The sequence below is a fragment of the Salvia miltiorrhiza genome, unplaced genomic scaffold (assembly GCF_028751815.1).
Source record: "Salvia miltiorrhiza cultivar Shanhuang (shh) unplaced genomic scaffold, IMPLAD_Smil_shh original_scaffold_273_2, whole genome shotgun sequence".
Lineage (NCBI taxonomy): Eukaryota > Viridiplantae > Streptophyta > Magnoliopsida > Lamiales > Lamiaceae > Salvia > Salvia miltiorrhiza.
Window position 1 is genome coordinate 168733 of NW_026651515.1, and position 25539 is coordinate 194271.

The following is a 25539-nucleotide window of genomic DNA, read 5'->3' on the forward strand; positions in this document are numbered from 1 at the left end:
GATCTATTCAAGAGTTCTCCTACAAATAGCGCTCGAGGATCACTTCAATCTTCACCGATTCAACAACATAAGCTGAAACTCTGCCGAAATTGCTACTCAGCCTAAAGCTTAACCGCCCAAAGCTTGAATCGAAGAAGAGAATTCCAAAGCCAAAATCAGTCTCTACTAGGGATGGCAATCGGGTACGACGGGTACGGATAGTGACTATCCATACCCATACCCACGAACTAAATGGATAGTGGTTGCTACCCACGAAACTATCCATGGATATCAAATGATATCCAAACCCACTACCCGCGGATACCCGCTACCCGTCGGGTGTCCGCGAAACCCGCTATCCGACGGGTATCTGTCACCCACTATCCAACGGATACCCGCTATCCGTCGGATACCCACTATCCGCTGGATACCCACGAAATAGAATTTATATATAAATTTACAACAAATTTAATAGAAAAAAAAATCAACATAAATAGCATAGTTCAAATCCACAAAGAACAATATTTAAATTCAAATTCACAAAGAACAATGTTCAAATTCATCAACTAAAATATAAAATCCAACAAAGAACAATGTCTATAATTGCTCGACAGTAGAAATAGAACCCTCTCCATTCAACTCTTCTTCTTCATCTTCAAGACAAGTCCAAAAGCTTCCATTCTTTCATTTAGCTCAGTATTAGACTTTGGGCCTTATTGTTTGGGCCTATTTTAAAATATAAAATACTAGCCCATAATCTCAAAATATGTATTTAAAGCCCATATTTTATAGAATTTTTTGTGGATATTTGACGGGTAATTGACGGATAATTGACGGGTAATTGGCGGGTATTTTTCGCGGGTAAACGGGTTTCGCGGGTATGGATAGTAAGTATCCAAACCCATACCCACGAACTAAATGGATAGTGAATTGTACCCACGAAACTATCCGTGGATATCAAATGGTATCCAAACCCACCCTAATGGGTTCGGGTTTTCGCGGATATCCACTACCCGCGGGTAGATTGCCATCCCTAGTCTCTACTGATTACATACATTCTCTTAGACCCTAGGCATATATCTGTTTACCCAGAAGCCAAAGGTCAAACTTGCTTCAAAGAACTTGTTCTTTGTAAGTATAGTTGGCACTCGTTTAAACCTCTCCTCCATAAGAGTGTTTGAGTGATTCAGAGTTCAGGAAGGTACTCTGAACTCTGAGTGGGAAGTCTGAGCACGAGGTGTGCTTAGCAGGGAAATCCTACGCGAGGTGTGTGGGTGCTGAAGAGAGTTTATCTTCAGTTTACGGTTGTGTGCACCAGGCAAGCACACGGGTACGGTTTGCAGTGCACCAGGCAAGCACTTGCGGAGTGGATTGTTGGTCTGATCAACCAGCCGTGGATGTAGGAAAGGGTTTTTCCGAACCACGTAAAAGTCTCTGTGTTATTTACAGCTTTCAGTTTTACATTCAATACTTGTGCGATTTCAATTGATAAAACTGAACATTGACTAACAGGAAAGAGAAACCTTAATCCAACTATCTGCTCCACCGAGGCTATTCGAAACTAAGTTTAATTTCCGGTGCGTATGATATCAATCTGACTGAACTATCCTCTGATAGTAAGAAAGAGTGATATCATCTCTATCTTTGCAAACACGACTGAAGCCCTTACGTGGATCAGTTAAGTTCCAGTGACTTAACTGATAACTCTTTACTGAAGAGCTTTCAGTATCAGTCGTCAACCCTGTTGGTCAAAACTAATTTCGGTAAAACAGGTGTCTTGTTTGCATGTAAAGTTTCGCTTTAATCTCTGACTGAGATCCCTCTGATTAAGGTCGGTAGATTGTTGCAAAAATAGCCTATAGGTGTATTCCCCCCCCCCCCATACACCTATTCGAGACCCCCCGGACCTAACAATGAAGATCTATAAAAGCAGCAAGAAGCCTCGTTCATTCTTACGTTTTGGGAGTGCATCTTCACCGACCTAACATTCGCTCACAACCAACTCGTCATTTGTCTTGCTGCAAACATGACACCAGTTCTTCAAGACTTGTTTTGACGGAGGAGTCTTATGCAGCCAATCTGTAAAGGCTTACTCTGTATTGATGGGAGGTCAAGGGCAAGGATTGAATATCGAAGACATTGGAGCGTAGCAGACTGTTTGTTTTGTCCGAGTAACATTTGTTATTCGGCTGTTTTGATTTCTGTGTTGAGTTAAATTCTAGTACAGTGAGTAGATAAGTAGATTTGTCTTAGGCAGCCAATCTATAAAGATAGATTACCAAGAGATTTAAATTTGCACTTTATATTGTTGATGATCATAGTGAATTTAGCCTTTATATAATCCGTGAAAAAGTATTCCTGTGTGTTCTTTAATTTCCGCTGCATGTTATCTTGAATGTTATCAACATTCTGTTATCAATATTCCTGCTAACATTACTCTTACGAATTACACAGTGTTACTTGTGGTAATTTAGGGCACTAAACTCTTTCAATTGGCATCAAGAGCAGGTTCTTGACGAACTAAGAATCAATCCCTGTGTGAAAAATTACCACCAATGGATGTGTCTAATGCTTCGGTTCGTCCTCCTACCTTGGATAGTAGTGGAAAGAACTATTCCTTGTGGAAAACTAGGATAAAGATATACATAAAATCCATTGATGAACGTGTCTGGGTTGCTGTGTTGGATGGATGAACTCCATCACGTGTTACTGATGATGTTGGCTGACTCAACCCAAAACACCTAAGGGATTGACTCGCAATTGTACGAGGTCGTCTTAATGTAGTAAGCTAACCCAGGTCGTCTCACAAGGAAGGCTAAACAGGGCTTTGATCAAGCTACGCACATAAACAGGAAATAAACCTAAACACTCTAATAAGAAGTTTAGGTCTAATACTCTCTCTCCGATTAACTAATGCGTAATTGAAATAAAGTACATAAATTTATCTAGGCGATAGATAGGAAGCAGGCAAAGAAAACAGTAAGTAAGCATATAGAACTAGGATTCTAATCTAACAATCTAGAAAGCAATAATTAAATCCAACATCATAAACCAACAATTATCTAGGCAAGATAAAAGAATGAGCATCCAAATTCCAAGGCAACACTAATTACCATTAATCCTAAAGAACGCGTTAATGAAATCTACCAAACAACCAATGGATAATTCAAAGAATGAATCAAACAACGATCTAACTACATTAACTAGGCGAAGAGATAAATAAAAGCATAAATCACATTAATCTATAAGCAACCAAAAGTAAATAATCAAGAATCATACGAAGCAAATAACTAAATTAAGAATTCTTACAATAGTTCAATGTGGATGACAATCTGAAGCTATCTAAAGGAATATAAATGTTTCTAATCGCGTTTCTATCTACCAAAACCAAGGGAAATACATAAAAAATGCCAAAGGAGGCTGCTGGGTTGAGAATGAGAAGAAAACCCTAGAAAAAAGGGTTTTAAACCCGAAAAAACATAACTGCCAGAAATACGCGGGCGGCGCGAAGCGGCGGCGCCGCCTATGCCCTTCGCCAAAAAGGACACGGAGGGCGACGCGGGGCAGCGAGCGCTGAAGGCGGCGGTGGGCACGGAGGCGGCGGTGGCCCCGTACAACTCTACGAAGCGGGAGATCCAAGCCGAATCAACAAAAAGCTTCGCGAAACACCAAAACCACCACGATACCCTACAAAACAAGAGAAAAGCACACAAAGCCATTGAGCAAGTATAAAATAACACAAATATGCGCAGAGCATTCTCAAACGTGCATCCCAAGAACCATAAATCTCAACCAAAATGAGGTAAACATTGGCTTATCTTAGTTGATGTTCCTTGTTTTCGCTTGATCTCTAACTGTGTTGAAGCTCGCGATGCTTAGCTTATTTTACAGGAACAATGTGAAGGATCGACAAGTGTTAGAGCAACAAAATTACGAATGTTAACCACCAAGTTTGAAATGTTGAGGATGCGTGAAGATGAGACAATTTCAGCATATTATAAGAAGTTGTGTGAGATCTCAAATGAGGCTGTTGGTCTTGGAGAACCGATCAACAACGAGAGACTTGTAAATAAAATGTTGAGATCACTTCCGGAAAGGTACAACATGAAAATTTCTTCCATTGAAGAAACTGTTGATGTTACTTCGATTAGAATTGGTGATTTGGTTAGTAAGTTAGTAACATTTGAGATGAATCTTGAGCAATAAAAATCTGGTTATAATCCTAAGAGTGTTGCTTTTCATGTTGACAAATTTGCTTCTGTGATTGATGTTGCTGACAATGTTGAGAGCATAGATGTTGATCTGGAAGATGATGATGTTAATCTTTCCATGTTGGTCAAAAATTTCAACAACATGATGAAATCTTTGAAGAAAGCAAATATCAAGTCTGGAAACAAAAGGACATCTGGATGTCAATAGGATCCTCATCCAACATCACAAATTTTAAGAGGAACTTCAGTCCAACATCAGAGATTAGAAATGCTGCAACATTCAGTTCAGGGGTTGTCAAGGCATGGGCCATTATGCAAATGAGTATCCTACAGTTGCAAGAAAAAGACAAGCTGGACTTACAGCCACTCTTAGTGATTACTTAGAATCTGAGGATGAATTGTCAGAAGCTGGAATGATAGAAGCCCTCGAAGAGCTTGATGTTATCTTTGATGATAATACTGAACCAGATCTGATGAATGTTGGTGATAATGTTGATAACATTGCTCCAAACATTCAAAATGTTGATGAAATAGAGATCTCTACTAACACAACAAACTGGTATGAAATAATATTTCTTGGTAAATTCAATACTAATATACCAGATGTTTCTTGTACTGCTGTTGTTGAAGAACAAGTGTTTGATCCACTTAAAGAAATGGAGATCAATGAAGCATTGTATGAAGAAGTGGACAATCAAGGTGTAGAATTGAGGAATGGCATCTGTCTATTGTTGGATGGGAATCAAAAGTCGAAAGATCAGGTTACCAAACTGGAAGACCTTCTAACACAACGTGATGTTGAATTATGTAAGCTTAAAGATAAGGTTGTCAGTGCTAAAAGAACATTTGAGCATCTAAACAAATGTAGCTATGATCTTAACGAAGTTTTTTCTCAAGTTCAAACTGGTCGATGTGGATTATGATACTTAACTGAAGGGCTTTGATGAGGAGTAAAATATACATCAGCGTTGTGCACATCAGGACGGGAATATTTCTAATTATTATTGTTATTATTATTATGGTTATTTTTGATATTTGGTACAGGATTGACTCGACTCTCAGTTTGGCTCAGCTCGGCTCCGCCTTCCAGCTCTAGCATACACCAGCTCTGAAATGCACCAGCTCTGATAGCTCGACTCCAGGCTATAGATCAGTATTAGGGGGGTTTAGGCTAATGCGCTCGAGGGGTCTAAAGGGCCCAAATGCCTTAGGTTTATTCTCATCCTTATAAATAGGGCAATTGTACATATAATAAAGGGGAGATTAATTTATTCTAGCACTTCACTTGTAAATTGTAAACTTCTCACGAAACATAGTGGAAAAACTGGGCAACCTCCGTGGAGGTAGATCATTTATGATCGAACCACGTATATCTTGTGTCATTTACTATTTTTTTTCTATTTTCTATTTTGGAAATTATTTCGGAACTCAATTTACTATTTTTTTTCTATTTTCTATTTTGGAAATTATTTCGGAACTCATCAACTGGTGTCGTCTGTGGGAAAGGATCGGAGTTACGCCGTGAGTTGCGACAAACTTTTGTTAGATATGATATGTGAAATTTTCCAGGGGGTTCTTTTCCAATTTCCAACGACATTCACTGTAAAAAAGAAAAAATCCCCAATTCTGAATCAAGCTTCCCCCACTGAACCAATCGGAAAATCCCAGTCAATCCCATTGGTTATTGTCGTCTCCAAGTGTTTTCTAGAGATTCACTACATCCAAATCCATTGCCCAATCGAAGCTCTGCCCCGAATCATCACCAAAATCCCCAAATTAGAGAAAAGCCATAATGATATTCGCAAATCCAGTGCCCTAAACCACTTCTTCATCAAGCGTCGTCAGGGTTCCGCGCACCACCGCCATGTGGGAGCCGCGCGCGCCGCTGGTCATGGCCTAGACTCATCTGCGCTGCCGCGCCGTCGCCGCGCCGTGCGAGAGTCCTGCCTTCTCCATTTCCATTCTGTCAATTTAGGGCAGAGGAGACCTCCGATGGGGGCTTTGACTTGGGGAACAAAACTGGCCATCTCCCGATGGTGTCAAAGCACCATAGCGCGACGACCTTGGCCAGAATCGCATCGTCGAGGGGTTTTTCCAATTTGAGGGGGAAGATTTCCATTTATTAGAGCCTTTTTAGATCAATTTCGTGAAGGGTCTTAGTACCTTAATTCAGTTTGCTTCTTTTGCCCTCAATTTCTCATGATTTCGTTTGATTTTTTTATGCAAGGGCAACAAATGTTCTGTCACTGTTGTTGTGAGGCTTATGATGAACGGTTAGGGATCGATGCATGTGAATAGATCAAAATTTCCAGTTGAATTTAGGGGCCTATTAAATAAGGGAGGACGATGTGTCTGTGATGAATGTTGGGAGATAGTTGAGCCATTGTGGCTTAGTTAGAGCCAGATAAGAGTTCCTCGTTGTCAATCAGAGGAAGAGTAAAGCTGGAGATGAAGCGCTTGCTCATCAACCCATGGCCTCTTTTTCTGCGATCGTCGTTCGATTCACGGCGAGGGTTGTTTCAAATTGCACCGCTTCGCGGTCATATCAGTCGATGCTGCATTCTCGGTGTTTCTTTAGGTCTTGTGATTTTTTAGCAGAGGGGCGAACTCCCCCATGAAATCTCTCAGTCCTCTGCATTTCAGCTAGAATTGCAGAATTCCCAACAGAATTCCCAAACTCAATTGTAGATTATCCGAAGTCCAGCGCTGACTGTGTCACCCCTGTGGAGGCGGGTGAGGATTCGGGTCAGGGATGAACATTACCATATGAAGAAGCTAACTTATCGCTGCTTTTCTCTTTAAATTGAACCTAGTTTGGAATTAATCAGGGAAATTGGGCTAAGTTCGTCGGCTGCTATCTTAGTGGGTATTGGTGTAGCATTTGTATTGTTGGTCTGATTGGCTGGGATGATTAGCAAGGGGATTGCTTTTGTTCGAAGTTTATGTGGATCTATCATTTCGGGGATGAATTAGCCTGGATGACTTCTTGATGACCAGGGGGTAGAATCAAAGGAAAGCAATTCGTTAAGAACGAAAGAAGCCTTATGGGTTCAAGGTCATCAGATGACCCACTAATCTAGTACTTCAGCTGAGTAGAGTGTTCATTAATCTTGATGCAAAGGAATTACTTGGGAAAGGCTTTTAGTCTTTAAATATCAACACTATTCTTAGCAATGCTTGCCACTGTAAGCACCACGATCAGCAAGGTTAAATGGTCGATGGCAGAGTTGTCGGGTCAGAGATGAACATTGCAAAGCTAAGTTCTCCAACTCTTTTCGCTTTGACTGATTTTCTGATGAATCAATTGCTTGTCTTCTACTGCTATTTTAGTCGATTGTTGATTTAATTGACTAACAATGGGGAGCATAACGTGATAATGGATGGGGGGATTGAACATTAGGTGGTTGATCTAAATGTTTTGTTCTTGAAATTGTGCTTGATGCTCAACTTAATCTCTAGCCTGAACAACAATGCTACTTTATCATAATATCAACTCATTGTTGAGGGTATATCAATGTCGTTTATGTCCTAAAAATTGGGAGTGATTTTTCACTAAATTGTGAATTGTCTATTATGGTTTACAGTGTTTTGTTGCTTCCCTTACTGAAATAAAGCTTATTAATTATTCTCCTATTGATATTAATTTGTTGAAGGCCATCAGGCATGATAGGTTATCCTGGTTTTCCGCTTCATGGACTTTCTTCATTTCGAGGCACCCTTAATGCAAGGAAGTTCCATCTCAGTTGGATTGTCGATTGACATCTCGTTCTCAGGGAACAGGGCAATGCTATTGTATTTATTTTTCCAGCACTTACAAAGCAGCACTGTCGTAGATCATGGTTGGCAGCAAGACGTATATATAGCGGAACATGAAATTTAAAACCTTGAATGCACTCTTAACAGACGAGTTGAAAGATATGAATGAGCAGAGGGTCTGGCACTAATCAATTCATAGTTATTAATCGCGCATCGCGCACGATCGCGCAAACCTGTCCTAGGGTGATCGCGCATCGCGAATCGCGCGCTATTTGAATATATCGCGCAGAAATAGATAAAAACATAATATATATCATAATCATAGTAAAACCATGCATAATATGTCTAGTTAATAAAAAATAAAGTCATAAGAGGAGACAAGAGGAGAGGAAGAACTATGAGAGGAAGAAGGTTGATGAACCGTGAGAGAGAGAGACAGAGATTGCCGTGAGAGAGAGAGGCAGACTGCCGTGAGAGAAATAAAAGAAATCTTCTGCGTTGGAAATTCTAAAGACTCTAAGTAATTAAGTATATAAAATAAAACTTAAAACCCTAATTAAATATTACTTATTGCCTTATTGGAGAGTCTCTTCATGAAGTTAGAGTGTTGGAGGCGTTAGCGATCAAAATTCAGCACCCTAATAAGTAATAACCCTAATTAAGCCTAATTCAGCTACCGGCGCGATGCGCGACCTGCGCGATGCGCGAATAGCGCGCGCTATCATGAAGCAGCCATGTTATAGCAGTGCGGCGCGATGGAGGTGCGCGACGCGCGATCGCGCGCACTACCAGCGCTATTAATAACTATGAATCAATTATGCAACCAGCCATGAAATTATTGGGCAGCTAACTCAAGGGGTAAACCTGTGTTTCAGAATCAGATACAGGTTTACTCTAGCCTTACCAGCTCTTGCAAGTCTTGTGAAGTATGAAGCATATCACAACAACAGTGACAAGAGGCACAAGATGGGGCTGAGCGCACCTATATCCTTATTATGGACGGGGATTTGTTGCTATTTCAACAGAGCTGACCTTGGGTTACAGCTCCGGACGATACAGCTGATAGGGCCGTTGTCACATAGGCGGTACCCGACATGGTTGGCAAAGATTCGGGTCAGCACCGAAAAGGATTACACCATTGTCCTACACGTTATTTCGGTTACTTCGATTGAGAGTCCTAGATGGATGCTTGATATCACATGTGCCAAAGGGGAATGAGACATAAAAATGTCATTCTAGATGGGCCGCTTGACAGAGCCGAGAATGAACTCAATTGAAGCGGATAAAGCGGAGGTCGAATGCGGGAAATTTCATCACGGATGGAAACGAAGCTTCTCCGTGTTTCTCTTGATTGTGATTTGAATCTTGACGAATCTGTTAGTGGAATCGGAATACACTCTAGGCAGATCTGTGTTCAAGAAATTATTGGTTCAAAGGGGTAGCTAAAGAGGCATATGTCATCGCCGTTATACCTATCTCAATGACAGCACTGCTGCGTTTCTATCTCCAATTCCAGGAAAAAACTGCTCATCAAAGAAAAATCTGTAGCCGCGACCCAACACTCATCTCGTGAGTGTAGTACGACAGTTCTGCACAGTTGCTCTTGACCGCAAATGACAGCCCTGGAAGACTTTTGTTATCTGATTTGTAGAAATCAGTTTTGAAATGATTGATATCTTCAATTTAACTTGATACCTTGAATAATAGCTTTATGTGTAGAATATCTTTGCTACTTCATTATCTGCCTCATCCTTAGAATATACTAAAGACATTATTGTATGAATTATACAGGGAAGGGGTTCGAGATGATAGCATTCGATGGGGATTTGATCGCCTTGAAGGGCGAGGGGCAACATGGGGGTTCTTAATGCAAGCTCGATCACTGGTGGCTGAACCAACAACTTGGTTGGGCCTGCGATGATTCTGATTCGAAGAGCCTCATCTGTGTGGCTTGATTATTTCAGGGAAGAGCTTGAACGATCATGGGCGTATCAATTATACATGATTTTATAACAGAGTGGATGCTCGAGGAATTCTCTCTCTGATTTCGAAGCAGAGATATATACAAGAAATATACAGAGGGGCTTCAGCTACGAGAGCTTTCTTATTCCAGCTATGGACCGTGTTTATCTCCCGCATATAACACGACAACCTTGCCCTCCATCGTCAGTCAGCACTACCAATCCGATATCCAGTAAACTTAGCGACCAAGAAGAAATTTATAATGATATCGAGGAAGAAGCTAAGCTATCTAAATCCCTTCACTTTGTGGAAATATTATGAATCAATCATGCTTCGGCTCTGATTTAGATATGATTTTTGCTAATGATTTTGGAGTTAATATTGTTTTGATTTTGGGATTAATCATTTTTTGATTAATGAACTAATTTGGTTCTAATTTTGTTTTGTGAATTCAAGGCCATCATGACGAGTCTTTCAACATATTACTTGTTGTTGGTAATTTTATGATTGCCCAGGTTTGTGGCTGATGGGATGACGAACTCCAGCCCTGCGCTCCATCCATGGGAGTTCTAAGCCAATGAATATCACACAACATGGCTGCAATAATTGATAATTCTAATCTCTGGATTTCAACAGATCCTCAAGATTACCAAGATGTTGGGCCGATCGGAAGGGCAGCGAAGGAAGCCGTCTCTACTAAGAGGGATGTATGAAAGAGCTGAAATTGCCGTTCTCTGCAAGGATAGGGAAGGGAACGCCGGAGAGGCGGAAAGCAGGAGCGAAAGGGAACCAATCCAGCTCTGCTATTCCAGGATTGAGAAAATTTGTGAATTCTGAATCAAAGCTTGAAAATAGAGTATAGAATTCTGAGGGTTAGGCGCTGTTAGCTCCAGCTTCGTATGGGATTTGGGTTTCTGAAAGTTAAGATTTCAAATTTAGCTTGACTGCGGTGATAGATTCGAGGGGGAAGAAACTCGAGCTGCTATGACACATCTAGTTCGATGGGGAAGACTCTCATTTCTCAAAACTCTTAATTTAATATGCTTGTTTTACTCACAACAACTTATGGGTTTGTTTAATTTTTGGTGGTGCAAGGGTGCGAAGAGGTTGTTGACAATAACCCGTGACCTATCCACAGAGTTTCTAAACTGAGAAATGTTATATAACAGCTCTGGAAATGGGTTTACACTACCTTGTTCGATGGCTGGGATATCAGGGATCATTGCCTCGCACACAATTTCTCGACACTTCCAGCCCTGTGTTGTTCTCGAGATGAACAACACGCGATAGCCGTGCATTTCATTTGTGGGAACCTTGAGAATAGGCCTTTTAGTTTCAATCTTAATTCCAGCTCTGCGTTTATTTTGTAAAGATTTTTTGAACAAAGGAGTGTGCTCGACAGCCCTGCACTTATTTTTGAAAATTACGGAACTGAGCTATTTCCACGTTTCAGCTTTGGGAAAAGGGGCATAATGACTCAACTCAAAACACCTAATGAATTTACTCGCAATTGTACGAGGTTAATTGCAGCAAATGAGATCCTCTGTCCCAAAATATAGTGTGTAACACGTGTACTACTCTTCATTTCTTTATATTTACAAATTATTTTTTATTCAATTTTAATTTATTATGCTTTTATATAATATAAAGATAATTAACAAGGGTTCACTCATCCATTTAGGGTTTATAATTATTTTTTTATATTTATTTGAATTAATAATAGATTATTTGGGTTCATTAATTCAAAGTTAGGGTATATAATTTTTTAAATTTTATTTTTTCAATGATAAATACTAATTAGAGTTTATAATATAATAATAATTTTTATTTTTATCAAAAACAATTTATAAAACAAAGAAATGAAGAGTGGTACACGTGGTACATATAATATTGTGGGACAGAGGATCCCATCTGCAATTGCAGTGGAATAAGCTAACCCAAGTCGTCTCTCAAGCAAGGCTAAACAGGGTGTTTTCTCGTGTTGCACACAGATAACAGAAAATAAACCTAAACACTCTAATCAAGATTTTAGGGGCTGACTCTCTCTCTCTTTATCTAGTGCGTAATTAAAATAAAACATGTAAATTATCTAGGCAAGAAATAAAGCAAGTAAAATTATCTAGGCAAGAACTAAAATAATATGCAGGAAAAAAAAAGCATGGAAATCTACGCTAGGGTTCTTGAGGAAAAACAATAATTCATTAAACTAATTGCGCAATATAAATAATATCTAGATAGGGAAGAAATTAATAATAAGAATAAATATAAAGAGCATCCAGAAATAAATAACAACTACGGTATTAAAATCATAAATCCAGAGTTTATCTAAGCAATAAATAAAAACTTACAATAATTGATGATAACTGGAAAAGAATCTCTGACTACTAATTATTCTAGGTGTAAGACTGAGATAAGAAAATGAATAAACCCTAACTAAGAAACTGGCGTCTTGTAATACCCGCCATTTTTATTCTTTATATATATATATATATAATAGTGTCAATATATAAAAGTATCCACTTTCATATTGTAAAATTAAAATCTAGCCTATGAAATAAAAACATAAAATTTTAGCCAGTTTTTGCGTGAAAAGACTAAAATGCCCCTCCTTAAATATTTGCAATTTCTCTTTCTCTGTCATTAGCACTCTCTTCTCTCCTCTCTCTCTCTCTCTCGGCGATTCACCGGCTTCTCTCTTCTCTCTCTCTCTCGGCGATTCACCGCCAGATTTCCGCCCATTCCTTCACCGCCATTCACCTCCGTGAAGACTATGGTTATTTGCGCCCCGCCGCCGCCTTCGTCTTCATCGTCGTCCGCAACAGAGTTGGCGATTCCGGCGGCGTGGTGGTCGCAACACCACCGCTGGCGAAGATCTCCCATTTTCTCTCTCTGGCGGACAGATCGAAGTTGCACCGATCTGTTGGACGGATAGCAAGCCCCTCCCCAGCCGAAGTGCCTCTATGGCAAGGAGGCGGCGGCGGACGAGGGTACGGCGGCGTGGTGGCCGCAGCACCACCGCTGGCGAAGCTAGATCTAGCTCCTCCGCCTTGGTCTCTCTCTTCACCCTCTGCCGCGAAGCGCCGCCGCCCCCAGCCTCGTCGCCTTTGCCATCTTCTGCTTCACCCCCCACCGCGAAGCGCCGCCGCCCAGGCCTCGTCGTCTCTGCCCCGGCCTCGTCGCCTCCGCCATCTCCGACGTCAGGTAGGGGCGGCGCTCCTTCGGCTTCTTCTTCTCCTCCTCTTTCACGGTACAACATCGACTGCAATTTCTCTTCGTTTTGAGCCATTGCCGAGTAATTTTGGGGATTTTTCAGGCAAAAAAAACCCTAGTTCCATATCTGAGTAATTTTGGGGATTTTTGTTTTAATTCCTTGAAAAAAAAGTTTAGATCTGATACGTCTGTGAATGATTTTCGTTCTAAGATCTGTTGATTCGGAGATTGAATGTTGAGATTGTTGATTCGAAGGAATTGTTGTATTTTAATTGTAGATTGAATTGATTTGAATAATATTTTGTTGTATTTTTATTGTTGATTTAGAGGAATTGATGTATTTTGATGGTAGATTGAGTTGTTGTATTTTGGTGTTGTACAGCAATTTGATTGAGCTGTATAATTATTTTTTTAATATTCTTAAATTCACAACCAAATTTATGAATTCACAATTTAATGTTCTTGAATTCACGACCATATTTATGAATTCACAACTAGATTTAAGAATTCACAACTAGATTTAAGAATTCACAATCAGGTCGATGAATTCACAACTTAATGTTCTTGAATTCACAACTAGCTCGATGAATTCACAACTTAATATTCTTGAATTTACAACCAAATCTATAAATTCACAATCAAAATAAATTACAGTTTTAATTGTGAATTCAAACTTTAAAAATTCAAATTCACAACTACTTTAATTAACAATCAAAATAAATTCTAATTGTGAATTAAATTCAGGTTGTGAATTCGACTGATTGTGAATTCACAACCAACATAAATCTGGTTGTGAATTAAATTTTGGTTGTGAATTCGTTTGTTGTGAATTCACAACCAAAAAATTCTAGTTGTGAATTAATTTTTTGTTGTGAATTCGACTGGTTGTGAATTAAAATTTGGCTGTGAATTCGACTAGTTGTGAATTCACAAACAAAAAATTCTGGTTGTGAATTCGACTGGTTGTGAATTCTCAATTCACAACCAGTGTGAATTCACAACCAAAAAATTTTGGTTGTGAATTCACACTGGTTGTGAATTGCGGGATTTTTTAAAGGGGTGGTGTAAAGTGGCCATTTTTTTAATTTTTAATGTGGAAGGGTATTTTGGTAACAGTGGCCATTTTTTTTATGTTTTTATTTCATAGGCTAGATTTTAATTTTACAATATGAAAGTGGCCATTTTCAAAATCCACTCTATATAATATTATAAAGATTATTTGGTAGGAATTTAAACTTTTATCATTTGTTAAAAGTAGGAATTTCTAAACATGCTTAAAGGTATTCCGCGTCCATTAAGGATGTGTGACTCATTAATGTCTTTTAGTATAATAATAATAATAATAATAATAATAATTTCATATGTATATGAATATATATGTATATTAATGATTTCTATATCCATTAATTAAATTTCAAAAAGTGAGATTATTATTAACTATATATATATATATATATATATATATCTATATATATTATCCTGCTATTTATTTAGTAACGTTTGTGATATATACTTATATATATATATATATACACACACACACACACATTAAGCTAAGTAATATATTATATGTCGGTCAATCATATTATGCTTATATGAGCATAAAATGATATTATTATATTTTTCATTAAACAATGAAAATTTTAGTTACCTATATTCTATGGGTAGAATTTAAAGGGATATCATTCTTGATATAAGAAATAATCGTTTATATTAAATAAGTGATTTTGGTTACTTTTGTGACAATGCATAATATTGGAAACTAGCAAATGCAGATATATCACAAATATATTATTATTGCATTGTTATTAGCCCACAATTTAAATTTTTGGGAATAAGCTATGATGAATTACAACTTGATAATTGAGCTAAGTTTGATATTATGGGAATGAATTACTACCATTTTGGAATAATTAAATTATTCATATTTATATGCATCACAAATTATATTATTTATTTATAGTAATATTTTAGGGAGAGATCATATTTTTGTGTAATACCAAGTATTCCGCTATATTGTGTTTACGGGAACTGAATATATTACTCCAGGAAACAGCGGTGATAGCCTACGAAAAATTATTCATAAACAGCTGCCTTCTTCGCTCTTACACTCACAAAGTCATCTCTCTCCTCTACTTGCCAAAGAAACTCTCTATTTCCTCTCTTGTACCAGCACCACCGCCTCACCATCCTCTTAGCAACACACACCAGTATCCCTCACCTCCGTAATCACCAAACGACGAAGGGAAGCAGCTGGCAGCGAGCAAGCCCAGCCGCGCCGCCCCGTCGCCACGTCGCCTCTTCGAGCTCGTCGATTGAGCTCCGCCGACCACCGTCGTTACCACCACGACCCTCCTACGCCGTCACCCTCGCAAAAGCCAGCCGAGGACGCTGCGGAATCACAAGAGAGACGCTACAAATCTCTCTGATTTGTTGCTTGAAATTAGTGCAGGAGCTCAAGTGGACTGCCTTCGCCGGCTCGTATCTTCGCCGACCGACCACTAGACCGTGAACCGTCAAAACTTAACCATTTCTTCATCTTCAGGCTACCAACAACACAAATCGAAAAGCCGAAATACTCTCTCTATCTCCCTAACTAACGACCGCAATATCCTTCGGCAACCAACGTCGAATTTCCGACACATCCGCCAGCCGACTTGCGACCTTCGTGTCTCGCTCTCCCTACAAAGAAAAGAGACCAAGAAAACACCGTCGTATAGCCCGACCAACCTCGCTCGAGGACAGCCCAGCCGTTCGTCTCCACGACCGAACATCATCACGTACAAAGGACCGAAAGATCTCTCAGCGAGCACCCTTGTTTCTCACCTTGCGTTGCCCTCACTTTCGACGTAGAAGCCATCCCTCACGATACCAAAGCCATCAAGCTCAGCCCCCAGTCGCCGTTTACCTCATCGGCGTTGATATCGCCGGTAGCCAACGACCCTATCTCAAACTTTGCTTGAGTTTTATACCTCATGTAATAAGTATATATATATATACTTACGTAAAATACTCACACACACATGCACAGAATATATATAGATATGTATTATTACCTATATTGAATACTTATATATGTACATATATATATATACGTAAATATATATATATATATGTAATAATATTACTATTATTATTAATATTGTTAATAATAGTATTGTTATTATTATTATTATTATTGATATTATTATTTCTTCTCATAAGAAGAAATCTTACGTAGTAATTTATTATCAATAATTTTAGATCTTGAACGGAAAAATCAAAGCACCGAGCTTGCTCCACGACAAAGCACAACTTGAATTTCCCAAACACTTATGGATTTGAGTAAGTGTTAAAGTGCTACTGATTTATTTAAATTATTGACTTGTTGCAAATTATTTTGTATGGCTAGTTTTGCATGGGAAGCTTTGCATGGGAATAAAAAAAAAAATATATCCTATCATGCATGCAAAGGTGATGTATACATGTGATTAGTAATAATTGATTTTATTAAAAACAGTGGTGATGGATTATCAATATTTGATAAAATAATCTTAAATTAACAAAAAAAAAAATATTTGATAAAATAATTGATCGCATAACTTTTGGAATAATTGGATATAAATTCACTAAATTTAATTTTTATGTCATGTATTAATTCTTATTGTTGATTTACTAATGATAGATTAATTAGTAAATTGATTAAAATTTTGTTTGAGCACTATTATCATTGAATTATCAAGGCCTCATTTTTTTTTTATAATTATAAAGTACTCCCTCCGTCCCAGTTTTTAGTATCCAACTTTCCTTTTTTGGCCGTCCCACATTTTGGTATCCATTTATATTTTTAGTAAAAGCAGGTGGGGCCCTTACTCCATTTTAATTATTTTAACTCTCACATAAAATGTGGGACCTTTATTCCACTCACAACACATCAATCACTTTATTAAAACTCGTGCCGTTCTCAACTGGATACCAAAAGCCGGGACGGAGGGAGTAATTATTTTAAGACAATTCATTTGAAATAAATTTTGATTTTATTTGGAAACTCCTTTTTCTTATATATATATATATATATATATATATATATTATTACTGCTGATAATGAACAATTTTTTTTAATACAAACCTTCACTTGGCATACATAATTTTGATTATCTGTTGATAATATATATATATATATATATATATATATATATTGATTTAATGTTGATTATTTAATTTATAATCATAAGATTTAATGTTATATATTGATTACTAAAAAGGATTTTATAAAATTTGGGGTTTCCTACATCCTCAAATATTTCTATAAATATTTGAGTATAAGAAAAATAATTCGATAAAAAGAGAACATAAATTATTAAATAAGATAAAATGAGATATGATTAGCATATTCCAATTTACTCTAATTTCATGATTTAAACAACTTTTAGTTGATAAGATATATATATATATATATATATATATATGGAGAAACACGATTTATTTGGAAATGAGTGAATAATATAATTCACTATGCATGTCGCTTCTCTTTTCCCATATTAATAAACACACGTACTTTCATACTATCAAGGGTTGAACGAGGAAAAGCGACAGGGTAATCTACGTCACTAAAAGAAGGAAAGCGAGGGCGACAGGTGGGCATATTTTCTAACCCTAATATGTGGGCCTCGCAAACCTTCCTATGTGGGTTAAAAACATAAAAATGTTTCGACTAAACTTCTTGCTATTATTATTAAGTATAATGTGATTAAAATTGTTGACTTGCCATGTTTTGATTGAGTGATTATGAAGTGTATTGTACCTGCTACAATGTAATACGATCGGCCTTCAACTATGTGAGCTGACGGGCTACTAGTTAAGGTATGTGCACAGTGGTGATCGTGAGCCGTTGTCATGCATCGGCCGGTCACAGGGTTGAGAAAGGGGGCCACCTTCTCTTCCCCATATTGTTACTATTACCATCTTTACGATGAGGAAAATATGGAGTAGCAGAGGTACATGCATTCTATGTTATTGGATATCCATATTGCAGATTTATTGTTGAATTATTTATACATATATATATATATATATATATAAATATATATGTTGGATTATTATTATCTCTTGTTAAAAAAAAATGGCAGGCACAAGTAACTTTTTTTCTAAAAATTTATATACCTGTGTTTGCTAAATTACAGGCAAGTTCAACCTATAGCTCTAAGTAGCACTATTCAAATTATCTTCGGCACAAGTTTACTGAGTAATATTTTGTTACTCAGCCCTGCATATATTTCTAAATGTGCAGGATAAGAAGAGATGGAGAGGAGGAGGCGTTATGTACGAAGAGTCTGTTACACTCGACACTTCAAAATGACGTCTATTATCTGTTTTCACTTTTGCATCATCACAAACCTTAAGGTGTATGCCTTGGCTTGTGATGGCATATCTATGATATCTCGTTTAGACCTCACGGATCACGCGCCTTCATACGAATAATCCGATTATGCTTTTGTTTGTGTTGCTCTGTGAACATATGACTGGATACCTTTTTATTTTGTAATGATATAATACTTTGTGTGTCATGACTGTGGTTGTCTACCTCCTGTTGAAATGTTTGTAAATCAAAATTAAGGTTTGATGACTTAATTAACTTAGTAAGGGACTAATAATGGCTATTATTGATTTGCATATTGTCCGTTATGAGAGTCGCCTCTGTTTTGATCAAACCTTATTATGAAATGGTTGAAATCAATGGTCTATTGTTATTATTGTTAAATCGATCCTTTTTTCCAAATTAGTCGCGTGATACTCGGTCTATGCTATTACTAGCTAGAAGTCGGGCTGCGACACGTCTGGAACGATGGCTAAAACTGCGTCTGGGAAAGTGTAAGTGTGAGCGTGCCCTAGAAAAATGAGAAGTCAGCGCTTTTATAACCCCGAAAGTAAAATACATTTTTTCTTCTCTTTTCTTAAAATAGAACACGCGATTAAAAGAAGGGCGTGAGAGAGAGATAGCTTGGCCGCTGGAATTGTGGCTCGGGCGCGAGGTTTGAAAGCACTCGCCCGCTGGAATTTGAGGCTCGGGCGATGGGCGAGAAGCTTAGCTGCTAAGCCTTGAGCTCGATCGCTGGGAGGAGAGCACGCCTGCTGGGAAGCAAGGGGGCGCTGGGGGCGAGGAATCCCTCGACCGCTCGGCTGAGCGCACAACGCTGGGTGTGGAAGGCCCTCGAGCGAGCGCGGGTGAGTGCGGGCAAGGAAGTTGTGTGAAGTTGATAGTGTAACAAGGATATGTGAGTGGAGTTGTGTAAATACTATTATTAAAAATGAATGTAACATATTTTTTTATAGATGAATGGAAACAAAAAAGTTGGGATAATTTTTGTAGAGAGAGGGAGTATCTTTTAAAGACGGTAATTACATGCCTAAACAATCGCAGCTTGATAGAAAACCATACCACAAAGGGTGCCCTAAAGTGGATTTTGCTTTCATCCGTGTCATGTAAAACCCTAATCGTTGATACTCTGCAAATCCATTTGCAATCACCCACTACATTTGTTTCGCCTCGATACAACTTCAATCATTTCATTTCTTTCAATGCATCTAAAAGATTTCCGGAGAAATATAACGAAATCCCTGTTAAAATCCTCTCATACACCACCTTATTCCACAATTCTCACCCAATTAAATCCCACACAGAGCTACACATCACCCCTATATCGCCGAAATCACATCTTATTTCCCTCAAATCCTTTACTCCCATTACATTTCCCACAAAAAACCCCAAGTTTTGCAGTGCAAAGGTGCAATTTTGTCAATGTTCCAGCGAGGGCGGTAACTGTTTGTAAAAATGCCCAAGTAAAGCTTAAAGCAGATTTTGAAACCGCGCAACAAGCAGAAGTGATCTGTAAGCTAGTATCCGCGATTGGGAATTCGCAAAATGTAGAAGCCGCCATGAATTCTGCTACGTCGACTGATTGTCTGTCTCCAAATGTGGTTCTTGAAGTGTTAAAGAGATTAAACAATGGTGGAATCATGGCGCTGTCCTTTTTCCGGTGGGCGGAGAAGAAAAAAGGTTTTCAGCACAGTTCAGAATGCTACAACTGTCTAATTGAGTCATTGGGGAAAATCGAACAGTTCAAAATGGTGTGGTTATTGGTGGATGAGATGAAACTGAAAGGCCTGCTTTGTGCTGACACATTTGCCCTGATTTCGCGGAGGCTAGCGAGGGCGAGGAAGGTAAAAGAGGCTATAGAGACGTTTGAGAGGATGGAGAGAAAGTATGGAATGAAGCCTGAGCTGCAGGACTACAATAGATTGCTCGACACATTAAGCAAATCTAGGCAAGTGGAGAGGGCCCAAATGGTGTTCGACAAATGGAAAAACACGAGGTTTATGCCCGACCTCAAATCATACACGATCATGTTGGAGGGGTGGGGTCAAGAGCGCAACTTCCTAAGGCTTGATGAGGCTTTTCGCGAGATGAAGGAGGATGGATTTGAGCCTGATGTTGTGACTTATGGGATTCTTATCAATGCTTACTGCAAAGGAGGAAAGTATGATGATGCTGTAAGATTATACTATGAGATGGAAGGAAAGAATATTAAGGCAACGCCTCATATATATTGTACCTTGATAAATGGTTTGGGGTCCGTAAAGAGGTTGAACGAAGCTGTCAAGTTCTACGAGTTATGCAAGGGCAGCGGCTGTGATGTCGAGGCTCCCACATATAATGCTTTGGTGGGTGCTTATTGCAAGTCATGGAGGATGCATGATGCTTATAAGGTAGTTGATGAGATGAGGAAATGTGGAGTCGGGCCTAACACGCGAACATATGATATAATCCTTAATAATCTTGTAAAACTTCAGAGAAGCAAAGAGGCGTATGGTGTTTTTCAGAGCATGAAAGGGGAGATGGGGTGTGAGCCGAGTGTGAGCACATACGAGATCATGGTGAGGATGTTCTGCAACGAAGGGCGCACGGATATGGCAATGCAAATATGGGCGCAGATGAAGGCGAGGGGCGTGCTCGCGGGGATGCACATGTTTTCAGCATTGATTGATAGCTTATGCAATGAAAGGAGGATAGATGCTGCCTGCAAATATTTTCATGAGATGCTGGAAATGGGCATGCGGCCTCCAGATCGCATGTTCAAGCAGCTGAAGCAGTTTCTTGTTAAAGAGGGGAAACAAGACATTGTCATTATCTTTGCTCACAAAATTGAGAAGCTGAGGAAATCCCCTTTTGTTGGTTGATTTCATGTTGTGCTATACACTAATTTAACTCATTAGGTTATATTAATTCTTGCTTTCTGTTTCCCAAAATGAGACTTTGCCAATGACAATCTTGATTCTTGAAATCAATTCCTCATGCTCTGAAAATGAGTAGATGCATTGTATTGCATTTGACCTAAAGAATACTAATACAGAACAACAAATGCAAATATCAAAACCTCAACAATGGCAGTCTGTGTTTATACAAGAAACAAGAGAATGAGTAAAAAAAAGTGAAAAAGTTGGCATCTTTGGTAGGTCAGCTTTGTTGCGCCGGAAACTCCTCCAGCAACTCTTGGTCGGCGTCGAGCTCCGGCAGCGCAATGACCCCTTTGATCCCATGAATGACCAGCCTCTCACTCTCATACATGTCTGGAAACGCAATCTCAACCCCATTGACCATCAACATCTGATCGTCTCTATCCTTGCTGATATTCAAAGCAAACCCCTTGACATTCAAGATTGGCGCCGTGCTGCCGTCGGATCCTTCAAGATCAAGCCACCCCATTTTGCAGGGCGCCACGTGCCTCGTCAGCAGGGAGGAGTACTCAAGAAAATCCCCAGAAAACTCCACCAGTTCTTGATCGGCCGGCGCGAACACAGTCCAGTCATCGCCGCCGCGGTCGTCGAGGAACCCGAGAAGCTGCAGCTCAAGAAAGGAGGCCATGATGGAGTGCCCCCTCGTCTTGAGAACTCCGGCAGCATCGCGGAAGCGGGAGAGCGTCTCCAGCTTGGTGCAGCGCAAGAATTCGGGTTTGGGCGCGGGGATGGAGAAGGGGAGGGTGAAGTTGAGATCGAAGAAATCGTCGACGGCGTAGACCAGGACGAAGCCGTCGTCGAGGAGCGGGACGCCGGAGACGCCGACGTTGTGGATGGAGATCTTGTGGGATTGGATGGAGGTGACGATGAGGTGTTTGGAGGGGGAGAGGGAGGGGATGGGGGTGGAGAAGGGGAAGGAGAGGAGAGCGGCGGGGGAGAGGGACACGGGGGAGAAGTGGAGGAGGAGATGAGCGAGAGAGGGCTGACCGCCGGAGCTGAAGGAGGCGTCGGGAGGGGAGAATATGGTCAGAGGGCTCGACGGGAGCTTGATCTCTTCCAGGGTCAATGACATGGCCATGTACCCCGAGTTCGCCAGAGTCTCCACCGCATCCGACAACGAAGAAGGAGGCGGCGGCGGAGGAAGCGGAGCCGGAGATGGTTGGGCGGCGGTAGAGAGGGCGAAGAGGAAGAGGAGTGGAAGGACTAGTTTCAGAGACGCCATAGCTCTCTCATGTTTCAGCTAACTGCTTTCATATTGTGGATTTCGCGGGAGGGGACACGTGGAATTCTTCTATTGGACATCTCTCTAACTGACAATAATATGCAGTCTACTCTTTCCCAACAAAATATTTTCTTAGATTAGTTTTTTTTTTTTTAATTGTTACTAGTTAACTTCATTTTATTACTTTTTCCCGAATTTAAACGTGACGTATTCTTATTTTATTTCTGTAATTAATGAACAATAACACATGTTTTTAAAATAAAGTTATGTAAATATAATGTATAAATAATTTTATGTTTCATGCTCTCAGTTTTATTTCATACCCAGAAAAAGGGGTCAAATCGAAAGAGAATGGGCCACCGCAGGAGACCCATTAGGCCCAATATGTTGCTCTTAACCAAGCCCGGTATTTTACAATGTTCGTCTGCATATTATATAATCTTATATAATTATCAAATTTATACTTAAAATTATTAACAAAATTTATACTCCCTCCGTCCCACTCTAAATGTCCCATTTGCCATTTTGGGCTGTCCCACTCCAAATGACCCATTCCCTTTTTGGCAAAACACACTCTCTCTATACCTAATATTTAAATAATTTCCACCAACCCACTTTATCTACTTTATACCCACTTTATCTACTTTTTACACATTTCTTAATCTCCGTGCCCAAAAGAAAGGAGACATTTGAAGCGGGACGGAGGGAGTATATAATAATTAATTTACGTCGAATTTCGACGGACAACAATTTTGAATGAAAATAATTAACTCTGTATTAATTAAATCGCTAATTAACTCTTTTTGTTATAACAAAATAATTAATATATTTATTATTTTGAATGAAATAATTTATTTTTAAAATAAAATAATCAATATTTTAAATATAAATATAAATTTAGAAAGTTCGTATAGGTTCGATTAAGCTCGCAGCCTCAAAATATTCGATAAATAAAGTTTAGAATTCAACTCGATACTAAACAAATCAAACTTGAGCACACTACTATTTAATTCGACTCGATTATATTCGATTCGATATAAAGTTAGTAATATCCTATAATAACCTGAATATGCTTAAATTTATTAAATATCTAAGTAATCAAATATAATGTATTACGATAATTAGTTATCTATCTCAATAAAAACTCATAACATTTAAAAATAAACATTAACAATAAATAATAAAAGATTAATAAATAGAGAAAATTTCACGTAAGTATGTAGATAATATTTTATTTAGATTCTACAATTAGTGAAGTCTTCAGCAAAAAATAAATGTGGATTCCTTAACATTTATATGTGTGTTTTAACAATAAATACTATGAATAATAAAAAAATATATAATTTATACACTCATTTAAAACTTATATATTTTTACTCGTGTCAAACCCAATTTAAAAGTAATTTTAATTATTCGCCCGTCCAAACTGACAAACATATGAAAGAGAGTAACTCTCTTTCCAAACATATATAATAATATCCGTTAGAGAAGCTGCTGTCTGCGCAGTGTGGGCATACCGGCTGACTGCCGGATATTTTTGGTGTGAAACGACGCACCAAATTTTGGCGCCGTTGTCGGGGATCGGTTTTTAAGTGGTAATTTTCCTGTTTTTCGATTTGCTTTATTTTATTTTATTTTATTTTATTTTATTTTTGTTTGATGTTGATTTAGAGTTGAAATTGAGATGTCTGAAGATGGGGATGATGACCGTGATGACATTCTGCCACCACCACCGTTGATAAGAGAGTTGGGCCGCCACAAGAGAAATCATCCATTATGCATTGTGTTGCCCACGATTAATCAAAATGCTAAAATCAAACCTGACTTCATTCAAGTTCTTCCAAAATTCAGCGACTCACTTGGAGAGAGTGCACATAAACATCTTGCTGAATTTGATTTAGTTTGCACTACTTTACGCCCTCAAGGTTTTACTGAAGATCATTTAAGATTATTAACTTTTCCTCATACATTGCAGGGTAGAGCTCGAGATTGGTTGTTTGATCTATCACCTAGCTCAATCAGAACTTGGAACGACTTAGAGGAGCAGTTAAATTTGATTATGATAACATGGCAAACCGAATGTCAAGAAGTCAAGTATGCATAACACTCATCAAAAACAAGTATGGAGCATTCAAATTATTGCTCTATGGCTCAATCTTCACTATATGAGTGGCTTTCAACAAAAATGATCAATTTGCACATTCGTCATCCTCAAACACATATGGGTTTCAACACATTTTTGTATCATCCAAGAAAACAACCAAACAATCCATATCAATATGCTTATCCTAACAAATCAAAATGCCCGCATGAAAAGTTTCCATAGACAAACTAAAAAGAAAAACTAAAGAAAACGAGCACACAGACTCAAGACAAAAGACACAAAAACTCCCCCACACTTAGACAACACAATGTCCTCATTGTGTGGGGAAAAACTAACGATAAAAACACAAAACAAATAAAGCATAAAAGAAAAGAAAATAAAATAAAATAAAAACGAAAGAAACTAACAGAACTTCCCTGAAACTGGATCAATCATCAGGTGGTTTCAATTTTCGCTTTGGCAGTTTCACAATTGAAGGCACAATCTGTCCAGTGCTGGTCGGTATGGGCATACCGCGCGATAGATGCCAAGTGTGAATTTTATTGGTGGAGTTCGACTGCACTTTACACCCTTGAATTTCATCATAATATTCTGGTGGTTCTTTATTCATCGTGAATATTTCCAGAATCTCCTTGCCACATTCTTTTTCTTTATTTTGGGCCAACCTGAAAGGAAAAGCGAAAGGAATTAGTGTTTTAGAATTAGAAATTTTAGATTCAACACTAACCTCGGAAGAAGAGAGATTTTCATATTGTTGTGCCTCTTCGACAAATTCATCATTTTGCGCACTTTCTTGCTCTTCTTCCTCCTTTTCATCTTCT

At 38.7% G+C, this 25539-nt stretch overlaps 2 protein-coding genes across 2 annotated transcripts; one reads left to right on the top strand and one right to left on the bottom strand.

The window, feature by feature from the left end:
* Positions 1-19471: 19471 nt before the first annotated feature.
* Positions 19472-21443, top strand: LOC131003845 (pentatricopeptide repeat-containing protein At1g71060, mitochondrial-like). Its single transcript, XM_057930396.1, has one exon. It carries the CDS (start codon positions 19677-19679, stop codon positions 21333-21335), a length of 1659 nt encoding a protein of 552 aa, XP_057786379.1. The 5' UTR covers positions 19472-19676; the 3' UTR covers positions 21336-21443.
* Positions 21444-21450: 7 nt separating this feature from the next.
* On the bottom strand, positions 21451-22793 carry LOC131003846 (putative fasciclin-like arabinogalactan protein 20). The gene has a single exon (XM_057930397.1). The coding sequence runs from the start codon at positions 22612-22614 to the stop codon at positions 21613-21615; it is 1002 nt and encodes a 333-aa protein (XP_057786380.1). The 5' UTR covers positions 22615-22793; the 3' UTR covers positions 21451-21612.
* Positions 22794-25539: the final 2746 nt, after the last annotated feature.